Here is a 19,070-nt window from a genome sequence, read left to right as displayed (position 1 = left end):
CAGTATTACTTTCCCAAAGCAAAGCAGTACCTTCATTGCAGAAAAGGTATTTTTACTATTTAACAACTGAAATGTGTTGCTAAGTCAACAAATGCAAGCATCTGATGGCAAGCAGAAGTCTCAGTGATCCCAATCCTAGGGTTCTGAAAGAGATAGCTGCAGATATAGTAGATGCGCTAGCTGTGATATTCCCAATTCCTGAGATTTGGGAATGGTCCCATCAGATTGGAAGTTGGCAAATGTCACACAGCTTTTCAAAAAAGGAGGGAGAGAGAAAACAGGGAACTGCAGGCCAGTTAGCCTATCAGCAAAGGGAAAATGCTGGAATCTATTATAATATGATAGCATGGTGAGAGGATAGTTTAACAAACAGGAAGCAACAAGTGGGCATAAATGGGGCATTTTCAAATTGGAAGGCAGTAAATAGTGGAGTGCCACAAGGATCAGTGCTGGGGCCTCAGCTATTTACAATCCATATTAGTGACTTAGATGAAGAGACAGAGTAATGTATCTAAGTTTGCTGATGATACAAAGGTAGCTGGAAAGGTAAGCTGTGGGGAGGACGCAGAGAGGCTGCAGAGAGATATAGTCAGGTTAAGTGAGTGGGCAACACAATGGCAGATGGAGTATAATGTAGGAAAGTGTGAAGTTGTGTGTCTTGGTTGTAAGAACAAAAAAATCAGATTTTTTTTTTAAAAAGGTGTGAAATTTATAAGTGTCTATGCTCAAAGAGACTTGGGTGTGCTTGTACAAGGAACACAAAGTTAACATGCAGGTACAGCAAGCAATTAGGAAGGCAAATGGCATGTTGGCCTTTATTACAAGGGAATTGGAGTACAGGAATAAGCAAGTATTGCTACAATTATATAGGGTTTTGGTGAGACCACATCTGGAATACTATGTGCAGTTTTGGTCTCCGCATTTATGAAAGGATATAGAAACATAGAAAATAGGAGCAGAAGTAGGCCATTCAGGCCTTCGAGCCTGCTCCACCATTCATTATGATCATGGCTAATCATCCAACTCAGTAACCTGTTCCCGCTTTCGCCCCATACCCTTCGATCCCTTTAGACGCAAGAGCTATATCTAACTCTTTCTTGAAAACATACAATGTTTTGGCCTCAACTGCTTTCTGTAGTACCGAATTCCACAGGATCACCACTCTCTGGGTGAAGAAATTTCTCCTCATCTCAGTCCTGAAAGGTTTACCCCATATTCTTAGACTATGTCCCCTGGTTCTAGACTCCCCCACCATTGGGAACATCCTTCCTGCATCTACCCTGTCAAGTCCTGTTAGAACTTTATAGGTTTCTATGAGATCCCCCCCCCCCTCATTCTTCTGAACCCCAGCGAATATAATCCTAACTGATTCAATCTCTCCTCATACCTCAGTCCCCCCATCCCAGGGATCAGTCTGATAAACCTCCGCTGCACTCCCTCTACAGTAAGAGCATCCTTCATCAGACAAGACGACCAAAACTGCACACAATATTTCAGGTGTGGCCTCACCAAGGCCCTGTATAATTGCAGCAAAACATCCCTGCTCCTGTACTCGAATTCTCTCGCTATGAAGGGCAACATAACATTTGCCTTTTTTACCGCTGTCGGACCTGCATGCTTACCTTCAGCGACTGGTGTATGGGAACACCCAGGTCTTGCTGCATATTCCCCTCTCAGTTTATAGCCGTTCAGATAATAATCTGTCTTCCTGTTTTTGCTACCATCTGCCATGCATTTGCCCACTCACACAACTTCTCCAAATCACCCTGAAGCCTCTCTGCATCCTCCTCACAACTCACCATCCCACCCAGTTTTGTGTCATCTGCAAATTTGGAGATCTTACATTTAGTTCCATCATCTAAATCATTAATAAAGATTGTAAATCGCTGGGGTCCTAGCACTGATCCCTGCGGTACCCCACTGGTCACTGCCTGCCATTCGGAAAAAGACCCATTTATCCCTACTCTATTTCCTGTCCGCCAACCAATTTTCTATCCATTGCAATACAGTACCCCCAATCCCATGCACTTTAATTTTACACGCTAATCTCTTATGTGGGACTTTGTCAAAAGCCTTTTGAAAGTCCAAATAAACCACATCCACTGGCTCGCCCTCATCAACTCTACGAGTTACATCCTCGAAGAATTCCAGTAGATTTGTCAAGCATGATTTCCTTTTCGTAAATCCATGCTGACTCTGCCCGATTCTGCCACTGTTCTCCAAGTGCTCTGCTATAAAATCTTTGATAATGGTCTCTAGAATTTTCCCCACTACTGACGTCAGGCTGACTGGTCTATAATTCCCTGCTTTCTCTCTACCTCCCTTTTTAAATAGTGAGGTTACATTAGCTACCCTCCAATCCGTAGGAACTGTTCCAGAGTCTATAGAATCTTGGATGACCACCAATGCATCCACTATTTCTAGGGCCACTTCCTTAAGTACTCTGGGATGCATACCATCAGGCCCTGGGGATTTATCGGCCTTCAATCCCATCAATTTCCCCAACACCATTTCTCTACTAATACTGATTTCCTTCAGTTCCTCCCTCTCACTAAGCCCTGTGTTCCCCAACATTTCTGGTATGATATTTCTGTCCTCCTTTGTGAAGGCAGAACCAAAGTATGCATTTAGTTGGTCAGCCATTTCTTTGTTTCCCATAATAAATTCCTCTGTTTCTGACTGTAAGGGATCTACATTTGATATCTTCACCAATCTTTTTCTCTTCACATACCTATAGAAACTTGTACAGCCAGTTTTCATGTTCCCCGTGAGCTTGCTCTCGTACTCTATTTTCCCCTTCTTAATCAATCCCTTGGTCCTCCTTTGCTGAAATCTAAACTGCTCCCAATCCTCAGGTCTGTTGTTTCTTTCTGGCAAATTTATATGCCTCTTCCTTGGATATAATGCCATCTCTAATTTCCCTTGTAAGCCATGGTTTGGACGTCCAATCGCTCTACACCTCCATCCCCCACCAGGATGGTTTGAGGGCTCTCCGCTTCTTCCTGGAACAGAGGCCCAACCAGTCCCCATCCACCAACACCCTCCTCCGCCTGGCTGAACTTGTTCTCACATTGAACAACTTCTCCTTCAACTCCATGCATTTCCTTCAAGTAAAAGGTGTCGCTATGGGTACCCGCATGGATCCTAGTTATGCCTGTCTTTTTGTGGGATATGTCGAGCATTCTTTGTTCCAGTCCTACTCAGGCCCCCTCCCCCAACTCTTTTTCCGGTACATTGATGACTGTATCGGTGCCGTTTCCTGCTCCCGCCCCGAACTCGAAAACTTTATCAACTTTGCTTCCAATTTCCACCCTTCTCTCACCTTTACATGGTCCATCTCTGACACTTCCCTTCCCTTCCTCGACTTCTCTGTCTCCATCTCTGGGGATAGGTTGTCTACCAATATCCATTATAAGCCCACTGACTCCCACAGCTACCTCGACTACACTTCTTCACACCCTACCTCCTGTAAGGACTCCATTCCATTCTCCCAGTTTCTCCGTCTCCGACGCATCTGCTCTGATGATGCTACCTTCCATGACGGTGCTTCTGATATGACCTCCTTTTTCCTCAACTGAGGATTTCCCCCCACTGTGGTTGACAGGGCCCTCAACCGTGTCCGACCCATTCCCCGCACCTCTACCCTCACCCCTTCCCCTCCCTCCCAGAACCGTGACAGGGTTCCCCTTGTCCTCACTTTTCATCCCACCAGCCTCCATATCCAAAGGATCATCCTCCGCCATTTTCGCCACCTCCAGCGTGATGCCACTACCAGTCGCATCTTCCCCTCCCTTCCCCTGTCAGCATTCCGAAGGGATCGTTCCCTCCGCGACACCCTGGTCCACTCCTCCATTACTCCCACCACCTCGTCCCCGTCCCAGGGCACCTCCCCTTGCAATCGCAGGAGGTGTAATACCTGCCCATTTACCTCCTCTCTCCTCACTATCCCAGGCCCCAAACACTCCTTTCAGGTGAAGCAGCGATTTACTTGTACTTCTTTCAATGTAGTATACTGTATTCGCTGCTCACAGTGTGGTCTCCTCTACATTGGGGAGACCAAGCGCAGACTGGGTGACCGCTTTGCGGAACATCTCCGCTCAGTCCGCAAGCAGGACCCTGAGCTTCCGGTTGCTTGCCATTTCAACACTCCCCCCTGCTCTCATGCTCACATCTCTGTCCTGGGATTGCTGCAGTGTTCCAGTGAACATCAACGCAAGCTCGAGGAACAGCATCTCATCTACCGATTAGGCACACTACAGCCTGCCGGACTGAACATTGAGTTCAATAATTTCAGAGCATGACAGCCCCCCATTTTACTTTCATTTTTAGTCATTTTTAGTTATTTTTTCTTCCTTTTTTTTTGCATTCCTTTTTACATTTTTTACAATCTTTTTTTGCATTTATTTCATTTCATCTTAGTTTGTTCAGTTTGCTTACCCACTGTTTTTTTTCAGGTTGTTTTTCTTCAGGTTTGCACTTGCTGATGTTCAATATTCAGTATATTCACACCTAATCTGTACTAATGCTTTGTCTTTCAACACACCATTAACATATTGTTTGCCTTTGCTCCGTGACCTTTTGGTCAGCTCTGTGGCCTGGTCCAATCTGCACCTTCTCCTTTGTTATCTCTTGCCCAACCCCCACCTCACTTGTTTATAATCTGTGACTTTTCTAATATTTGTCAGTTCCGAAGAAGGGTCACTGACCCGAAACGTTAACTCTGCTTCTCTTTCCACAGATGCTGCCAGACCTGCTGAGTGAATCCAGCATTTCTTGTTTTTGTTTTGGCTATCTTTCCAGTTTTACTTTTGCGCCAGACAGGGATAAACAATTGTTGCAGTTCATCCATGCGCTGTTTAAATGTTTGTCATTGCCTATCCACTGTCATCCCTTGAAGTAACATTTCCTAATCCATCATAGCCAACTCGCGCCTCATACCTTCGTAGTTTCATTTACTAAGATTCAGGGCCCTAGTCTCAGAATCAACTACACCACTCTCCATCTTGATGAAGAATTCTATCATATTCCTGTTTAATACCATTCCCAACATCACCAATACAGTTTGAGGGTCTATATACAATCCCCACTAATGTTTTTTGCTCCTTAGTGTTTCTCAGCTCTACCCATACAGATTCCACATAGTCAGAGCTAATATCTTGCCTCACTACTGCGTTAATTTCTTCTTTAACCAGCAATGCAACTCCACCGCCTTTTGCTTTTTGTCTTCCTAAATACTGAATACCCCTGGATGTTAATTTCCCATCCCTGGTCACCTTGCAGCCATGTCTCCGAAATCCTGACTATATCATACCAGTTTACATCTATTTGCACGATTAATTCATCCACTTTATTGTGACTGCTCCGCGCGTTAAGGCACAAAGCCTTATGGCTTGTCTTCTTAACATTACTTGTCCCCTTCCCACTATTTTTCACTGTGGCCCTGTTTGATTCGGGCCCTTGATTTCTCTGCCTATCACTTTTCTTATTCCCCTTACTGTCTTTTGTTCTTGTCTTTGATCCCCCTCTCCTCTGACTCCTTGCAAAGGTTCCCATCCCCCTGCCATTTTAGTTTAAACCCTCCCCAACCACTCTAGCAAATACTCCTCCCAGGACATCAGTCCCAGTCCTGCCCAGGTGTAACCCGTCCAGTTTGTACTGGTCCCAATGTCCCAGGAATCTAAAACCCTCCCCTTCACACCATCTCTTCAGCCGATATATCCTGCTATTTCTCCTCTGACTAGCACGTGGCACTGGTAGTAATCCTGAGAACTTGCATTGCAGGCAGTGCAGCGAAGGTTCACTAGATTGGTCCCTGGGATGAGGGGGTTGTCCTATGCTCAGAGACCAAGTAAATAGGGCCTGTATTCTCTGGAGTTTAGAAGAATGAGAGATGATCTCATTGAAACATAAGATACTAAAGGGGCTGGATAGGGTAGACACGGAGATTATTTCTGCTGGTCGGGGAATCTAAAACACAGTCTCAGGATAAGTGGCCGATCATTTAGGACCAAGATGAAGAGAAATTACTTCACTGAAGGATTGTGAATCTTTGGAATTCTCTACCCCAGATGCTCAATTGTTGAATACATTTAAGGCTGGGATAGATGGATTTTTGTTCTCTCGGGGAATCGAAGGGTATGGCAAGCGGGCAGGGAATTGCAGTTGAATCCTAAGATCAGTCGTCATTGTTTTGAATGGCAGAGCAGGCTTGATGGGCCATAACGTCTACTCCTGTTCCTATTTCTTGTGTTCAATCAGAATTATACTTATTATACATAACACTGAACAGCAGCAGCAGTTTGGTGCTTCACTAATTCAGTGATTAGAATGCCAATGTGCGGTTTATCAGCATGGCTCCCCAATTTACACTGGTTCCAACACTCTCAGATTAACAGATTGCATTGTGATCCATTCCGACATACTTTGGAGAACACCACATTTGGCTTTCTGGATGAAATCCAACAACTACGGAATGAGTCCCGAAAGCTCAGAGAAGCCAATCACAGACTTGATGAAGAAAACCGTCTACTGAAAGAAGTACTGTGGGATTTCAAGCAACAGCGGGAATGGCTCTCAAAGAAAAACTCGATGGGAAAGAATGTAGAAATTACCAAAAGGGGTATGATTTTAAAATGCAGCCATTTCAGAACCTCAAATAGTCAATAGCCTTGTATATAACAGGTCTGAGGATAACATTAATATAAAATATTTGCTGTGTGCAAAACAAAATATAGGATTTAATAGAAATAACTTGTATTTATATGGCACCTTTTATGAACCAAGAACAGCCCAAAGTGCTTTATTGCCAACGAAATGCCTTTCAAGTGTCACTGTTGTAATTTAGAAAACATGGCAGCCAAGTTACACACGGCAAGCTCCCATAAACAGAAATATGATATTAAGCAGATCAATTTTTTTTTAAAGTGATGTTGGTTTAAAGGTAAATATTGGCCAGGACACTGGGAAGTACTCCACTGCTCTTCTGAGCTAGTGCATGGGATCGTTCACATCCACCCGAGAGCAGATGTAGCATCCAAAAGATAGGAGCTCTGAAAAGGCAGCACTCCCTCAGTATAGCATTGACGCATCAACCTAGATTCTGCGCTCTCACGTCTTGGAGCTTGACTCAAACCAGTGGTGAGATTGCTATCAGCTGAGCCACGGCGGTCACCGTATAATTATATGGTACCAAGGAAATTGCTAAGAAAGTGTTTGTTAGGTCTGAAAGGCATTTCGTTGGTGATAAAGTACTTTGAATACTGCTAGCATTCCTTCCTCAACCATCACCACCAAAAACATTTATTTACTTACAGTTTATGAGATCTTGCTGTGCACATATGGATTACCTTGTTTGTCTGTGGAAGAACAGTGGCTTGAAATGTAATCAATTGGTTCTGAAGAGCATAGGGACATCTGAATGGCATGATAATGCAGGCATAAGTGAAAGTTCTTTCCTCCTTTTTATTCATATCACTAAGAAAAAATGGCAATTTCAGTGGGAAAGATAGTTTTGGCAGTCATTGTGTTATCACATGAGCAAGAGGATGATTTAATACAGTATTATCGGATTACTGTTTGTAAATCTCTTAACACACTTCCCACTAGGTTAATCTATTTTCTTCTTTTAATTGTTCATTTTTAACCCTAATTTCTCCCTCCTCTCCCAAAAGCATCACTTCACGACAGTTAACACTCTGTAGCACTTTAGTATCGTACCCAAGTTGACCACTCATCAAATGTGAGCCAAGACACTAAAATGTTGCAGTCAAGCTTGATCACTTTTCACCCGATGTCCACACACGTACTATGTAGCAGACATCATTAGATTATTTTCAAGAGCAGGAAACCTGGCTGATTTACACTCCGCCTACCCATAGAATTAATAGCTGCCAAGGTTGAGATCAGCTGACTTGGCACATACTTGGTTGGTGTGTAGGGCCTAGTGCTGCACTGGGCAGTGCCTTTACCCAATAGGTTATGAAGACAGTCATAAAGTCTCTAGTCTCCAATTTAGACATTTAGGAGAAGCTTTCAATTACAGAAATATTGGCAACAGTCAAAACATCTTTCCTATGAATGTATTTATGAAAACAGCAACCAAAGAATAAGTAGACCCACGTATAGGAAAATTCTGGAAGCTCTATGGACTGTCAGAGGTGAGTGAACTGTTACTTTTTTTTTATGGTTATGTGGAAATAACAGATGAACAGCATCAAGGAATGGTGGTGGTAAAAAGCACTGGACCCAAATACAATGCAGATTTTTTTTAAAAAGTGAAATAAACATAGCGTTTCACAGGGAAATTCTGCATTTCAAATCAAATAAATGCAAGCATAGTTTAATGTTTCTACATTACTTTTTCAAAACATTAATAGTTTAGACATAGATTTCTCTACACTACATGAAAACAGGATACTGTTATCAAAACATTTAAAGTTAATTGCAGTGTGTCAGTTGTCCAGTGAATTAAAATGGAAAATATTAAGTCCAGGAAAAGAACATAGTTAATGAATAACTGTCAGGCAAACCCCCCCCCATCTGTCAAGACTGAGGGACACATGATTTTGCCACATGAACATTAAAACTTAAAATTGCATGCTCCTGACTGGAAAGACATTTGCAGAGTAACAGCAGAGTTGGAACAAGGGACAAAGGACCATGCCCTGACCCATTCAACCAACAATGGACTTTTGATTACCAGACGTTGAAGGTGGGGGAGCTGGCACTCCAGGTTGACTGCTAAGATAGCAGAATCCACAAACACAGAAGTGGTCAAACCAGTTTTAGTCACATGACAAGCTGGCTGTTGAGATTTGAACTTGCAACAAGGGATTTGAACTCAGAAAGCAGTGTGTTCCCAGTTGGAACAAAACCTCCTCTCCAGTCCTGTCTGCTCTTATCTCGTTTCTCACCAGCTTTGGAATCCATTGAAAACACGTGAATCTCAAAGAGAGAAAAGTCTCCTATGTGAACAAGGTTTAAGAAGAATACTAGGCCCCGACGAACAGCAAGACTACCTACAAACAAGCGAAGTACAGTAAACAAAAAACTCTTCTGATATTGCCTTAAACCTCTCTCTGATATATTTTCCTCTACTCTTTTCTGTCCCTATTTGCATGTGTATATCGCGTGTGTATGCTAGCGTGGGCGTGTCGTATTTCTGTAGGCATTAACCGTATTAGAGTTTAAGGTTTAATAAATTTCACTTTTCTTCTTTAAACCCAAGGCGGTCTGTTGTTCTCATTTCTTTGCCTTATAACTGGAAAGCAGTGAACAAGGATTCACGAAGGGGGAGCTCAAAACACTGTGTTTAAAAATAAAACCCTGTTACAATAAGACTAGGTGAAGACAATAAAAAACCCCTAGACACCTTTCTCACCTGGTTGTAACAGAAATTTGGGGGCTAGCATCCGGAATTTTACCCAAAACGAGTGTAATTGGATGTGGGAAGCCAGATTGATCCCAATCAAAAAGAGCAAATTTTCAATATAGGTTTTCTTGTGGTTGTGTGTGATTGAATACTAACATGTCTGCAACTGAAGCGAGTAGCTCTCTAAGCCAGGGTGAAGTAACTTAGGATAAGTTAAAAGCACCATGGAGGAGTTGAGAAAAATGACTGAGCAGTGTGGGATCACTGTATGTGGCGAGGCTAGGAAGTATGAACTCCTAAGGCTAGTGGCCAACCATTTTTCCCTTGAATCTGAAGAAGCAGAAGCAGTGTTAAAAGCAAACCCAGACAGGGTACTGCTAGCAAAGATACAATTGGAACAAAGGAAGCTTGAATTAGAAGAGAGGGAGAAAGAAAGAGTCTTCCAAAGGGAAGGTGAAGTGAATGAAAGGAGAGAGACACTGAGAAAGAATATTCCAGAAAGAGTGTGAAGAGTGTTGAAGCAGCTTGAGTTAACTAGGGGGTGACAGAGTAACCCTAGTGAAAGCATGGCCAATATAGAGGAGCACAATTCAGGGCTGGGTACAAGATTGCTAAAACTTGTTTAATTAATTCCAAAATTCAATGAGGAAGACGTGGAAGCGGTTTTAGTGTCTTTTGAGAAACTGGCAAGGCAGCTAAAATGGCCAGCTGACGCCTGGTCTCTCTTACTGCAAAGCAAACTAACTGGAAAAATCCATGAGGTTTATTCCTTGTTGCCAGATGAGCGTTCATCAAATTACGAACTAACCAAAAATGCTATCCTCAGGCCATGTGAATTAGTACCCGAGGCCTATTGCCAGAAGATTAGAACACTCAAAAAGCAAGCCAATCAAACTTATCTGGAGTTTGAAAGAAGTAAGCAGCTGGCTTTTGACCAGTGACTGAGGGCTTTAAAAATACAACTCAGCTATGAGACTCTCACAGAAATAATCCTGTTAGAGAAATTTAAAAACACTCTCCCATTCTCAATAAAAACTCATGCAGAGGAGCAGCGGTTCAGGGAGCCCGGCAAGCGGCCGTTTTGGCTGACGAGTTTGCTTTAATTTATAAGTCGGTTTCCCAGGGACAACCTTTCCTAATCACCCCCACAAATCTGAAAAGGACATAGGGTGGGAAGGTGATATCCACCCAGGCAGTCCTGGAAGAGAAAGGAAAGCAGGAGACACAAGGGACCCTCCTCCAGCCAACAAGGAAGGTGCGGTGAGTAAGAGTGAGACCCAGAGACCTATGTGCTTCCATTGTAATAAGGCAGGGCATTTAAAAGCTGACTGTCGGAAACTAAAGGGGAAACCGGTACGGTTAATCAGGGCACACCCGCTCAGTGACGACGGGGACCTGATGGAAAACACAGAACAACCTATGGCTTTAACTGCAGTAAGAGTGCAACCCAGGAACCTTACTACGGCCAGTGCAGGAATATAGGATTCCTGAAGGTTATCAGGGTTTTGTATTTGAAGGGAAAGTAACACCATATCCCTCGAGTGGGGTAAGCAAGTCCATAGTAATTCTCAGGGACACAGAGGCCACTAGATCCCTTTTACTGGGAAAAAGCCTGACCTCTCCCCCAGAGAGGGCAGTGAACACCAGAATGGTGATGAATGGTATTGGAGGGCAGTGTATGCCTGTACTTAGCGTGCAACCTAGTTTCGGGATCAGTGACTGTAGGGATTATCCCCAGTTTGCCGGTGGATGGGGTTGATCTGCTCTTAGGTAATGATCTGCAGGTGTGAATGTGGTAGCCCCCCCAGTAGTGAAAGAAAGACCGCAGGAAGTCAGAGAGACAGGGTAGTGGCAGGAGATGGTCTCCTGCAGTTTCCCTGAATGAGTAGTGGATCAGGCCATGATCAAACCAGCTCCCCCAGAGGAGACTGTATTGGCACTGCAGGCAGTTGACCATGAGGTCTGCCTGTCTGAGACTTTCTTTGGAAAGTTAGGGGACCCAGGGAATGAATTAAATGGATTTTCCCTAACTGAGGCTCAGCGAGCCGATTCAATATTACGAGAGTTAGCACAGGCTGCCAAATCTGAAAGTGAAGCAGAGGGAGTCCCTGATTGCTACTATTTAAAGAATGAGGTACTGATGAGGAAATGGAGTTCCCCTCTCAGACCTGAGGGCAAGGAGTGGACAGTAGTTCACTTGTTAGTGGTGCCGCAGATGTACCAGGGAGAAATATTAAGAAGGGCCCATGAGACTACAGTAGCTGTACATGCCAATATACAAAAGACCAAAGTCCGCATAAGACAGCAGTTTGACTGGCCAAAACTCAACAAAGATGTGGTGGAGTACTGCAGCAGTTGCCACATGTGCCAAATTGAGGGGAAACCCCAACTTAGTGAAACCTGCACCCCTAAGTGTTAGGAGGACACTCCAGCAGAGGGCTGGTGAACTGTAAGGGACCCTCACCGAGAACAAAACGGGACAAGCAAGCATATGGCTGGCAAAAGTTTAGAAAGAGAAGGGGAAACTGTGACCCAGAGGGCAGGTTAAAGGAAGTCCAGAAAGAATCCTGGATGAAAACCCATACCGCCTGGTCAACCAACCCCGATAAATGTGAAAAGTTAGACCCCACATCCTCCTATGTAAATGCAGACTCGTGAAGCACCCCACCAGAGTTACTAACAGTATTTACAGGAACCTGTAGGGACAAAGAGAGACCTCAAGGGGGCACAGAAACTGTGAGGGTGACGCCTCATTTAGTTGAAGCGCCACAGGAGAGTGCAGCCAAGTCTGCACAATTACCAACAGGTAGGAGTGTCCCAGAGAACAAAGGGGAGAGTAACAAAGACTCCTCCTCCACAGTCAGAGGAAAAGGGAACCACCCATCCCCGGAAGTCAAAAGTCTTTGCATGACTCAGAGGATTCAGGATAGACCCGTCCCCCCCATTAACTCTCCTGAGAAAAAAAGGGGGAAATTAAAACAGCCCTGCCACCCAGAAAAGACCATTTTTAACAGGCTTTAAGATTGGTGAATGAATGGAAATGAATGAGAGAAATGCATGGTTTTTCTTTTTGTATCTTATATTTCTCTCGAACTCTGTAATGAAATACGCCATTTTTCTTCAAATCACATTTAATTCCCCAGAGTGTGGAGATGCCAGGGAAACCCCCCCACCTACCAAGACTGAGTTGGAATAAGGGACAAAGGACCATGCCGTGATCCATTCAACCAACAATGGACTTCTGACTACCAGACATAGCAGGGGGGGAGGGGGGGCGGTGCTAGCATTTCAGGTTGACTGCTAAGATAGCAAAATCCACAAACACAGAAGAAGTGGTCAGACCAGTCTGAGTCACTTGACTAGCTGGCTGTTGAAATTTGAACTTCCAACAAGGGATTTGAACTCAAAAAGCCATGTGTTGCCGGTTGGAACAGAACCTCCTGTCCAGTCCTGTCTGCTCTCATCTCGTTTCTCACCAGCTTTGGAATCCATTGGAAGCACGTGAACCTCAAACAGAGAAAAATCTCCTACGTGAACAAGGTTTAAGAACACGAGGCCCCAACAAGCAGCAAGACTACCTACAATCAAGTGAGCTCGAAGCACAGTAAACAAGAAACTCTTCTGATATTGCCTCAAACCCCTAATATATTTTCCTCTCCTCTTTTCTGTCCTTATTTGCATGTGAATATCGTGTGTACATGCTAGCGTGAGCGCGTCGTATATCTGTAGACATTAGAGTTTTAGATTGAGGTTTAATAAATTTCACTTTTCTTCTTTAAACCTAAGGAGGCCTGTTTGTGCTCATATCTTTGCCTTATAATTGGAAAGCTGTGAACAAGGATTCACGAAGGGGGAGCTCAAAACACAGTGGCCAGAATTTTACGCTGGGCGGACGGGAGCCGGACTCCGACGTAAATGTCGGTACCGATCCCGCTCCCTCCCAGCCTGGGGATCCGTCCCGTATTTTACGGATCCCCAGGCTTTAATTGGCCAGCAGCTCGATCTCAACAGCGCCACTGGGAGCGGTGGCCACTGCTGAGACTGCAGCCCAACCAACCGAGGAGGACACCTTTCTCACCTTGGTCATAACAGTAATTTTTCTACAGGACTTGTATTTCAAATATTCAAACTTATGGACACCTTAATGTTTTGTGTGAAATATCTTTGTCCTTTATTTTCACAGAAGTGCTAACTCACTAATAAAAGTGAGTTGGTAATTCTGATAAAAAGATTTTTAACAAGCCCAATTTCAAGGTACAAGTTTGATCTGGCTAGCTTTCATACCTCTTTGAAAATAGTGTTCTGCATACTCGACAAATAATGTCTTGTGATCCAAAGATCAAAGTTCCTACTTGTTTTTATATGTTTTGCATTGTATCCAATGCACTAATTTCACCATCAATTTTAACCCATCTAGCGCTTTACACTTACAATTAAAATGGAAAATTTAGATCAATGGCATTAAAAAATTACATGACTTAATCTAACTGGTTCCATATTATTAAATATCTCCTGTTTTAACTTTCATTTTCTTTTGGCGAGTAATGTGTGTGTGTGTTTGGTTTGCTAGGTGGTAATACGATGTCAGCACAGAAGGCAGAACTGCCTAAGAAAGAACAGGAGACTGTCCTACAGAAAACGTCTTCTCTTCCATCCCAGTTGCAGGGAGCCTCCCCACCATCACTGCTCAGGTAAGGAGAGGATTTGCCCGTTACTATCAGTCCGCAGCTATGGGATGACCATCAGTTATAATGCTTTGGCTGCACCGAGAGAAAGGAGTTTTAACCTGCCAAGGTGGGTGGGTTTGCGAGTGGGTGGCTGGTTGAAATTGCTGGTCTGTCGGGAAGCCAGCATAAACCCACCGAATTACATCTTTAAGCTGAGTGCTATCTGCAATGCGCAAGAAACCTCTGTGGGACAGATAGGGTCGGCCATTTAAACATGTTAAGTGCTCATTATCTGCTTCTTTAACCCTGAATTCTAACGTTAAGGGTGTGTGTACAGGTGTCCCAGAATTCTCCAGGAAAAGCAAGGTGAGCAGTAGGATTTGAGGGGGCTGAACATGTGGCAGGCAAGAAATGCTTTAACTACTGAGATCTCACACCTGCTTCCTTGCCTAAGTGAAAGGCTTTTGCTCACAGGGCTTCTTTGGAGTGTGCACTTTCACTGCTTTGAAAGGTGATTTCCAATACTTTGAAGGTCATTTCTACTACTTTGGAGTCTATTGAGTTTGATCTACACGTCCCAGCTGTCAACTTTCAGATCAGCATGCGAGAACCTATACAGGTCTACCGTGGAACTCCGATTAGGAGCAAGATGAACAGGTGCAACAGCAGCAGCCGCCGCCCTTTTCCTCAATCACCTGCCACTCTACAGGACAAAGGAAATTAGCACACAGCTCCAGCTCACAGGAGGAGGTATCCCCAATACAGGATATAAAGGCAGAGGATAAGCTTCCTAGACATATCTGAGCACCAGTGCATCAGGAGGCTCAGAGTTTCCCATCAGGTGGCTGCTGGCATTTTCAGCCTCCTGGAGGAAAATCACGTGCTAAGTGGAACAGGTGGACACACATTGCCAGTAGTTGTAAAAGTCACCACAACCTTTAATTTCTGTGTCTCTGGTTCTTTCTAGGGATCTTCTGGTGACACTTGTAGACTCTCACAATCTGCTGTACATAATTGCACCTCACAAGTGACTGATGCTATGTTTGCCAAAGCTCAGCTCGTCTGCAATCACAAAAAGATTATGCATGTCTAAGCAAGATTCTGAGGGTGCCGCCACGATGCTTTCATTCTGCGTCAGTCAAGCCTCCCTGAGATATTCACACCCAAAGCAGAGTCAGTGGATGGCTCCGTAGAGACCAGGGCTACTCCTCTGAAGACATGGTTGATGTCTGTGAGGAGCCCAGACAAGATGCAACAGAAACGACCTGACCCCCAAAGCTGTATACAGCAAGCAAGTGGAATCCAGAGATGGGCATCAGGTGCTATCTCTTCATTATGCAGCAGCCAGGGGACCCAGAGTGATAGTGGTCTTCTGTGCCTTGTACAGCAATAAGGAATGGAGCTCCAGCAGGAGGAAGGTGTAGAGCACTCTTCAGAGAAGGACTAGTGTGATGTAGTGAGGGCACCAGCAGTCACACACATTGCAGTTTGGGATGACCTGATTTAGGCATTCTTCACATAGACCGAGGCAGTGCAGTCATCTGGCACACAAATCCTGAACCCATTGGGTCCACTCAGCCCACAGCACAAAACAGTCCTACAATCAGCAATCCATCCCTGCCTTTAACTCATATCCTACTATTCTTCACAAGGCAGGTGGCAGGCAAAAATGGGCAAGATGTGACAATGAAGATTTGAAATAAAATTTATGGTACATAAACATGAAGCAGAAATTTTACACTGTATAAAACACCCAACTGTATACACTTGTGTAACTACAAATCTTATATCTTCCTTTTTTCTACCACTCTGTGCAAAGCTGGAGGCAAGCTGTTTGTATCCTTGCCCTGACAGCTGAGATGCTCTTGGGCGATGTCCTCTGGGTTTCCAAGCCCAGAAAAGCCGTGTCAAAGACTGCCCCACCTGCACCTGTGCAAGGGCAGACTCGGCCATCAGGATAGGTGCATGTGGGTCTCTGACTGTGGTGGGGACAAAGGGTCAGAGATCAGATTTCCCACTCCCATGTCCCTTCTCATGGTTCACCCATACTTCCCTTCTAGCTAACAGCTAGAGAACACTTTGCTGCACTTCAGTGAGGTGCTGAACAAACAAGGCGAGGTTTTTCTCAAATAAAAGCAAAATATTCGCATGCTGGAAATCTGAAACAAAAACAAAGTGTTAGAAATACTCAGCAGGTCTGGCAACATCTGTGGAGAGACCTTTCATCAGAATATCAGAACCGAGCTCTGATGAAAGGTCACAGTCCTGAAACGTTAACTGAGGTTTTTCTGAATCCTGCTTAAGGTGCAGCCTAAGTATGCTGGCCATTGGTGAGGGTCAGTGTGCACTCGACGGACTGCTGCATTTGATTCTCCACACAGGTGGCCACTCTTTCCATGGGTGTAGACATCACTGCAAAGGCCTGGGACAACATGGCACTCATGGTAGAGATGGACTCCTCCAATCATGCACAATGCCTCTGGAAAGGCTAACAGAACCTCACACATTTTCTGCTGTTGTTGCAGAATAGTCCCCTTCATTTTCTGTTCCTGAAGCTCATCATCTGTGTCCAGCTAAGCAGAGCTTGGAGGGTCCTGCGCCCTCCGACAGGGACTCTCCGCTGCTATCCCTCTCCCCATCACCTGTTCCTACTCACTTGTGATGTGTGAGATACCATGTGAAATCCAACTAGCTGGCTTAGCTGCCCCACCGAGCTGTGTGCAGAGTCATGTGACGGTGCAACCTCAGAGTGAAGAGCCTTTGTCCTCACAGAATCACAGAATAATACAGTGCAGAAGAGGCCCTTCGGCCCATTGAATCTGCACCAATGCATTAAAGACACCTGACCTGTCTACCTAATCCCTTTTGCCAGCACTTGGCTCATAGCCTTGAAAGTTATGATGTGCCAAGTGCTCATCCTCCTCTGGCACGAGCTCCTGAGTGACACTTAAATGACCTGTGGGAGAAAACACATGAATTAGAACTGACAGGTCATCATTGTGCAGATCATATTTCATTACCTTCCGACATCAAGTCAACATATGTTAGTGTAGTATGCCATGTGGCTGTGTGATATTTAATTATGTCACCAGGGGGCAGGGAGACTCCCATCTCTCCATCTCCAATGACCAGGCATTCTGAGACCTGGCCGATATCCATTACCTCCTCCTCTGCAGCTGTCAAAGTGGAGATGACTGGAGGGCCACTTCCCGTTCTCTGCCTCTCCCTTGTGCACTCTTCGGCAGGGAGAAAAAGAGGAGACCTATGAGTGTGAGAAGTGGAATATTTTGAGAAAATGGAAGGACATTTGTGGGGGGTAACCATGAGGGATAGGTGTGACACTGCATTTAGAAGAGGGTCAGTATCAGCATTGGCTGGTCAGATGGAATGTGAAGAGGTGCCCAGACAAAGGGATGGGTGCACCTGCAAGGTGTTTTGGTATCAGGAGAAGGCAGAGTGAGGGGAGTTGGGGTAAGAGGAACACCAACATCAACTGCTGCTGGAGGACTATCAATTCGGTGAAAGACGCCCTTTGCTCTGCCCGAAACTTGCTGGTCTTCCAGCGCAAAGAGTTGTCCACCACCGAATGTTGCAGACTGGCACATTCCAGGATCCAGGACTACGTGCTGAGGGACGCACTAAAGGTTGGGGCAGCCGCAGCAAAGGCTCAATGGGGAAAGACCACAGTGTAAGGTTCCCCCCAAACTGAGGGGCTGGATCCATGGGAAACCCCTCGAACTGTATCGGGAAAATTTTGTGTGCTGTAATTGTAAAAATGTAATTGGCATGACAATGAAATGGAAGAGTTGTGAGGCAACTCATGATTGTATAGAAGGAAACTGATCACCTTTGCACTGTTTGTATTTTTTGACTTGATGCTGTTTTAAACTGTTTGGGAATGTAATTTTTACAGATTTATATGAATAAAGTATATTTTGGAAATAAAAAAAAAAGAGGCACACCAACATTGTTGAATGTGCCATGCTACTCACCCTTCCTGCTCGGATGAGGTCATTGAACCTCTTCCAGCACTGTATCCAGGAGAGTGGGATTGCACCCCTGCTGCTGACTTCCTCAGCAATTTCCAAACATGTTTTTGGAGGCAGGCTTCTTCTCTCCTCTCTACAGGGAACAGAATCTCCCAGTGGGTCCTTACAGCCCACAGCATCATGTCCAGAGATGCATTGCTGAAGCATAGTGCCTCCATTTCTGCAGCTTCTGGCTCTGTCTGAAGACCTTTACCATGCTTCAAGTCTAATCCTCACCAGGTACCTTTAAATAGCTGAGATGAAAGAAACAGAGCAGCTTGCTCCAATTGGTCAGGAAACCCAGTGGTCAGATGCAAATACAGCAGCTGCATTAAAAAGACACTGTCAAATTTGCTGCTGAAACTTCCGGGTTCCCCGGCTGTAAGGGGGTCAGAAAGTTAAAATTCAGCCCAAAGTTCTCAAAACCAACTTCCAATGTCTTTTTCTTATTCCCAACTATCACTTTGCGTGTGTCTTAATATTAATGTGAAAAAGAAGATTGTCATTCTTTCTCATGGGACAGTAGTTTGGACTGTAGAACTGCAAACTGACTGACTACAGGGTACTGAGCTTATGTCAGATTGTAACTGGGAACCCAGTCCAGCTGGCAGGTTCTGTCAGAGAGGAGTGGGAGAGTAAATGGATGAGTCCATATACAGTCTCAGCCCAAGTGTCCTGTCTCACAAGATATGCTATTGCAATGTCAAGGCCAAACTGAATTGTGCTCAACTCCCTTGTGAGGGTGATGTAGATTGTTTATTTTCATTTGCAGACAAATTAACTGGCTATCTTGATTTGTTTTCAAAACTGTTGGACAGATTTGAATATTTCAACATTGAAGAGAAAAGTGGTCCCACCAAATCGAGCGAGGGAGTGAACAGTATGACTTTTGGTCAAAGGCTCCAAACATGGGATGGTAAATGAATGTTGCTTAACATCAGTTAGTACAGTATTGAAGGCTAATAAAATCAGAACAGCAGGTAAGAAAGATGTTCACAGAAAATT

General features: G+C 44.5%; 1 protein-coding gene across 1 annotated transcript in view; it reads left to right on the top strand.

Annotated features, from left to right (window-relative positions):
* Positions 1-19,070, top strand: part of LOC137374118 (centrosomal protein of 63 kDa-like) — a 116,472-nt gene that overhangs the window by 79,195 nt on the left and 18,207 nt on the right. Inside the window, exons 5-7 of the mRNA XM_068039882.1 lie at positions 6,388-6,619; positions 13,941-14,061; positions 18,884-18,981. Of these exons, the coding sequence (XP_067895983.1) occupies positions 6,388-6,619; positions 13,941-14,061; positions 18,884-18,981 (451 nt within the window). The remainder of the gene's footprint in view (positions 1-6,387; positions 6,620-13,940; positions 14,062-18,883; positions 18,982-19,070) is intronic.

The sequence above is a fragment of the Heterodontus francisci genome, chromosome 10, assembly GCF_036365525.1.
Source record: "Heterodontus francisci isolate sHetFra1 chromosome 10, sHetFra1.hap1, whole genome shotgun sequence".
Lineage (NCBI taxonomy): Eukaryota > Metazoa > Chordata > Chondrichthyes > Heterodontiformes > Heterodontidae > Heterodontus > Heterodontus francisci.
Note: the sequence above shows the minus strand (reverse complement) of the source record. Positions and strands in the feature narration are given on the sequence as shown.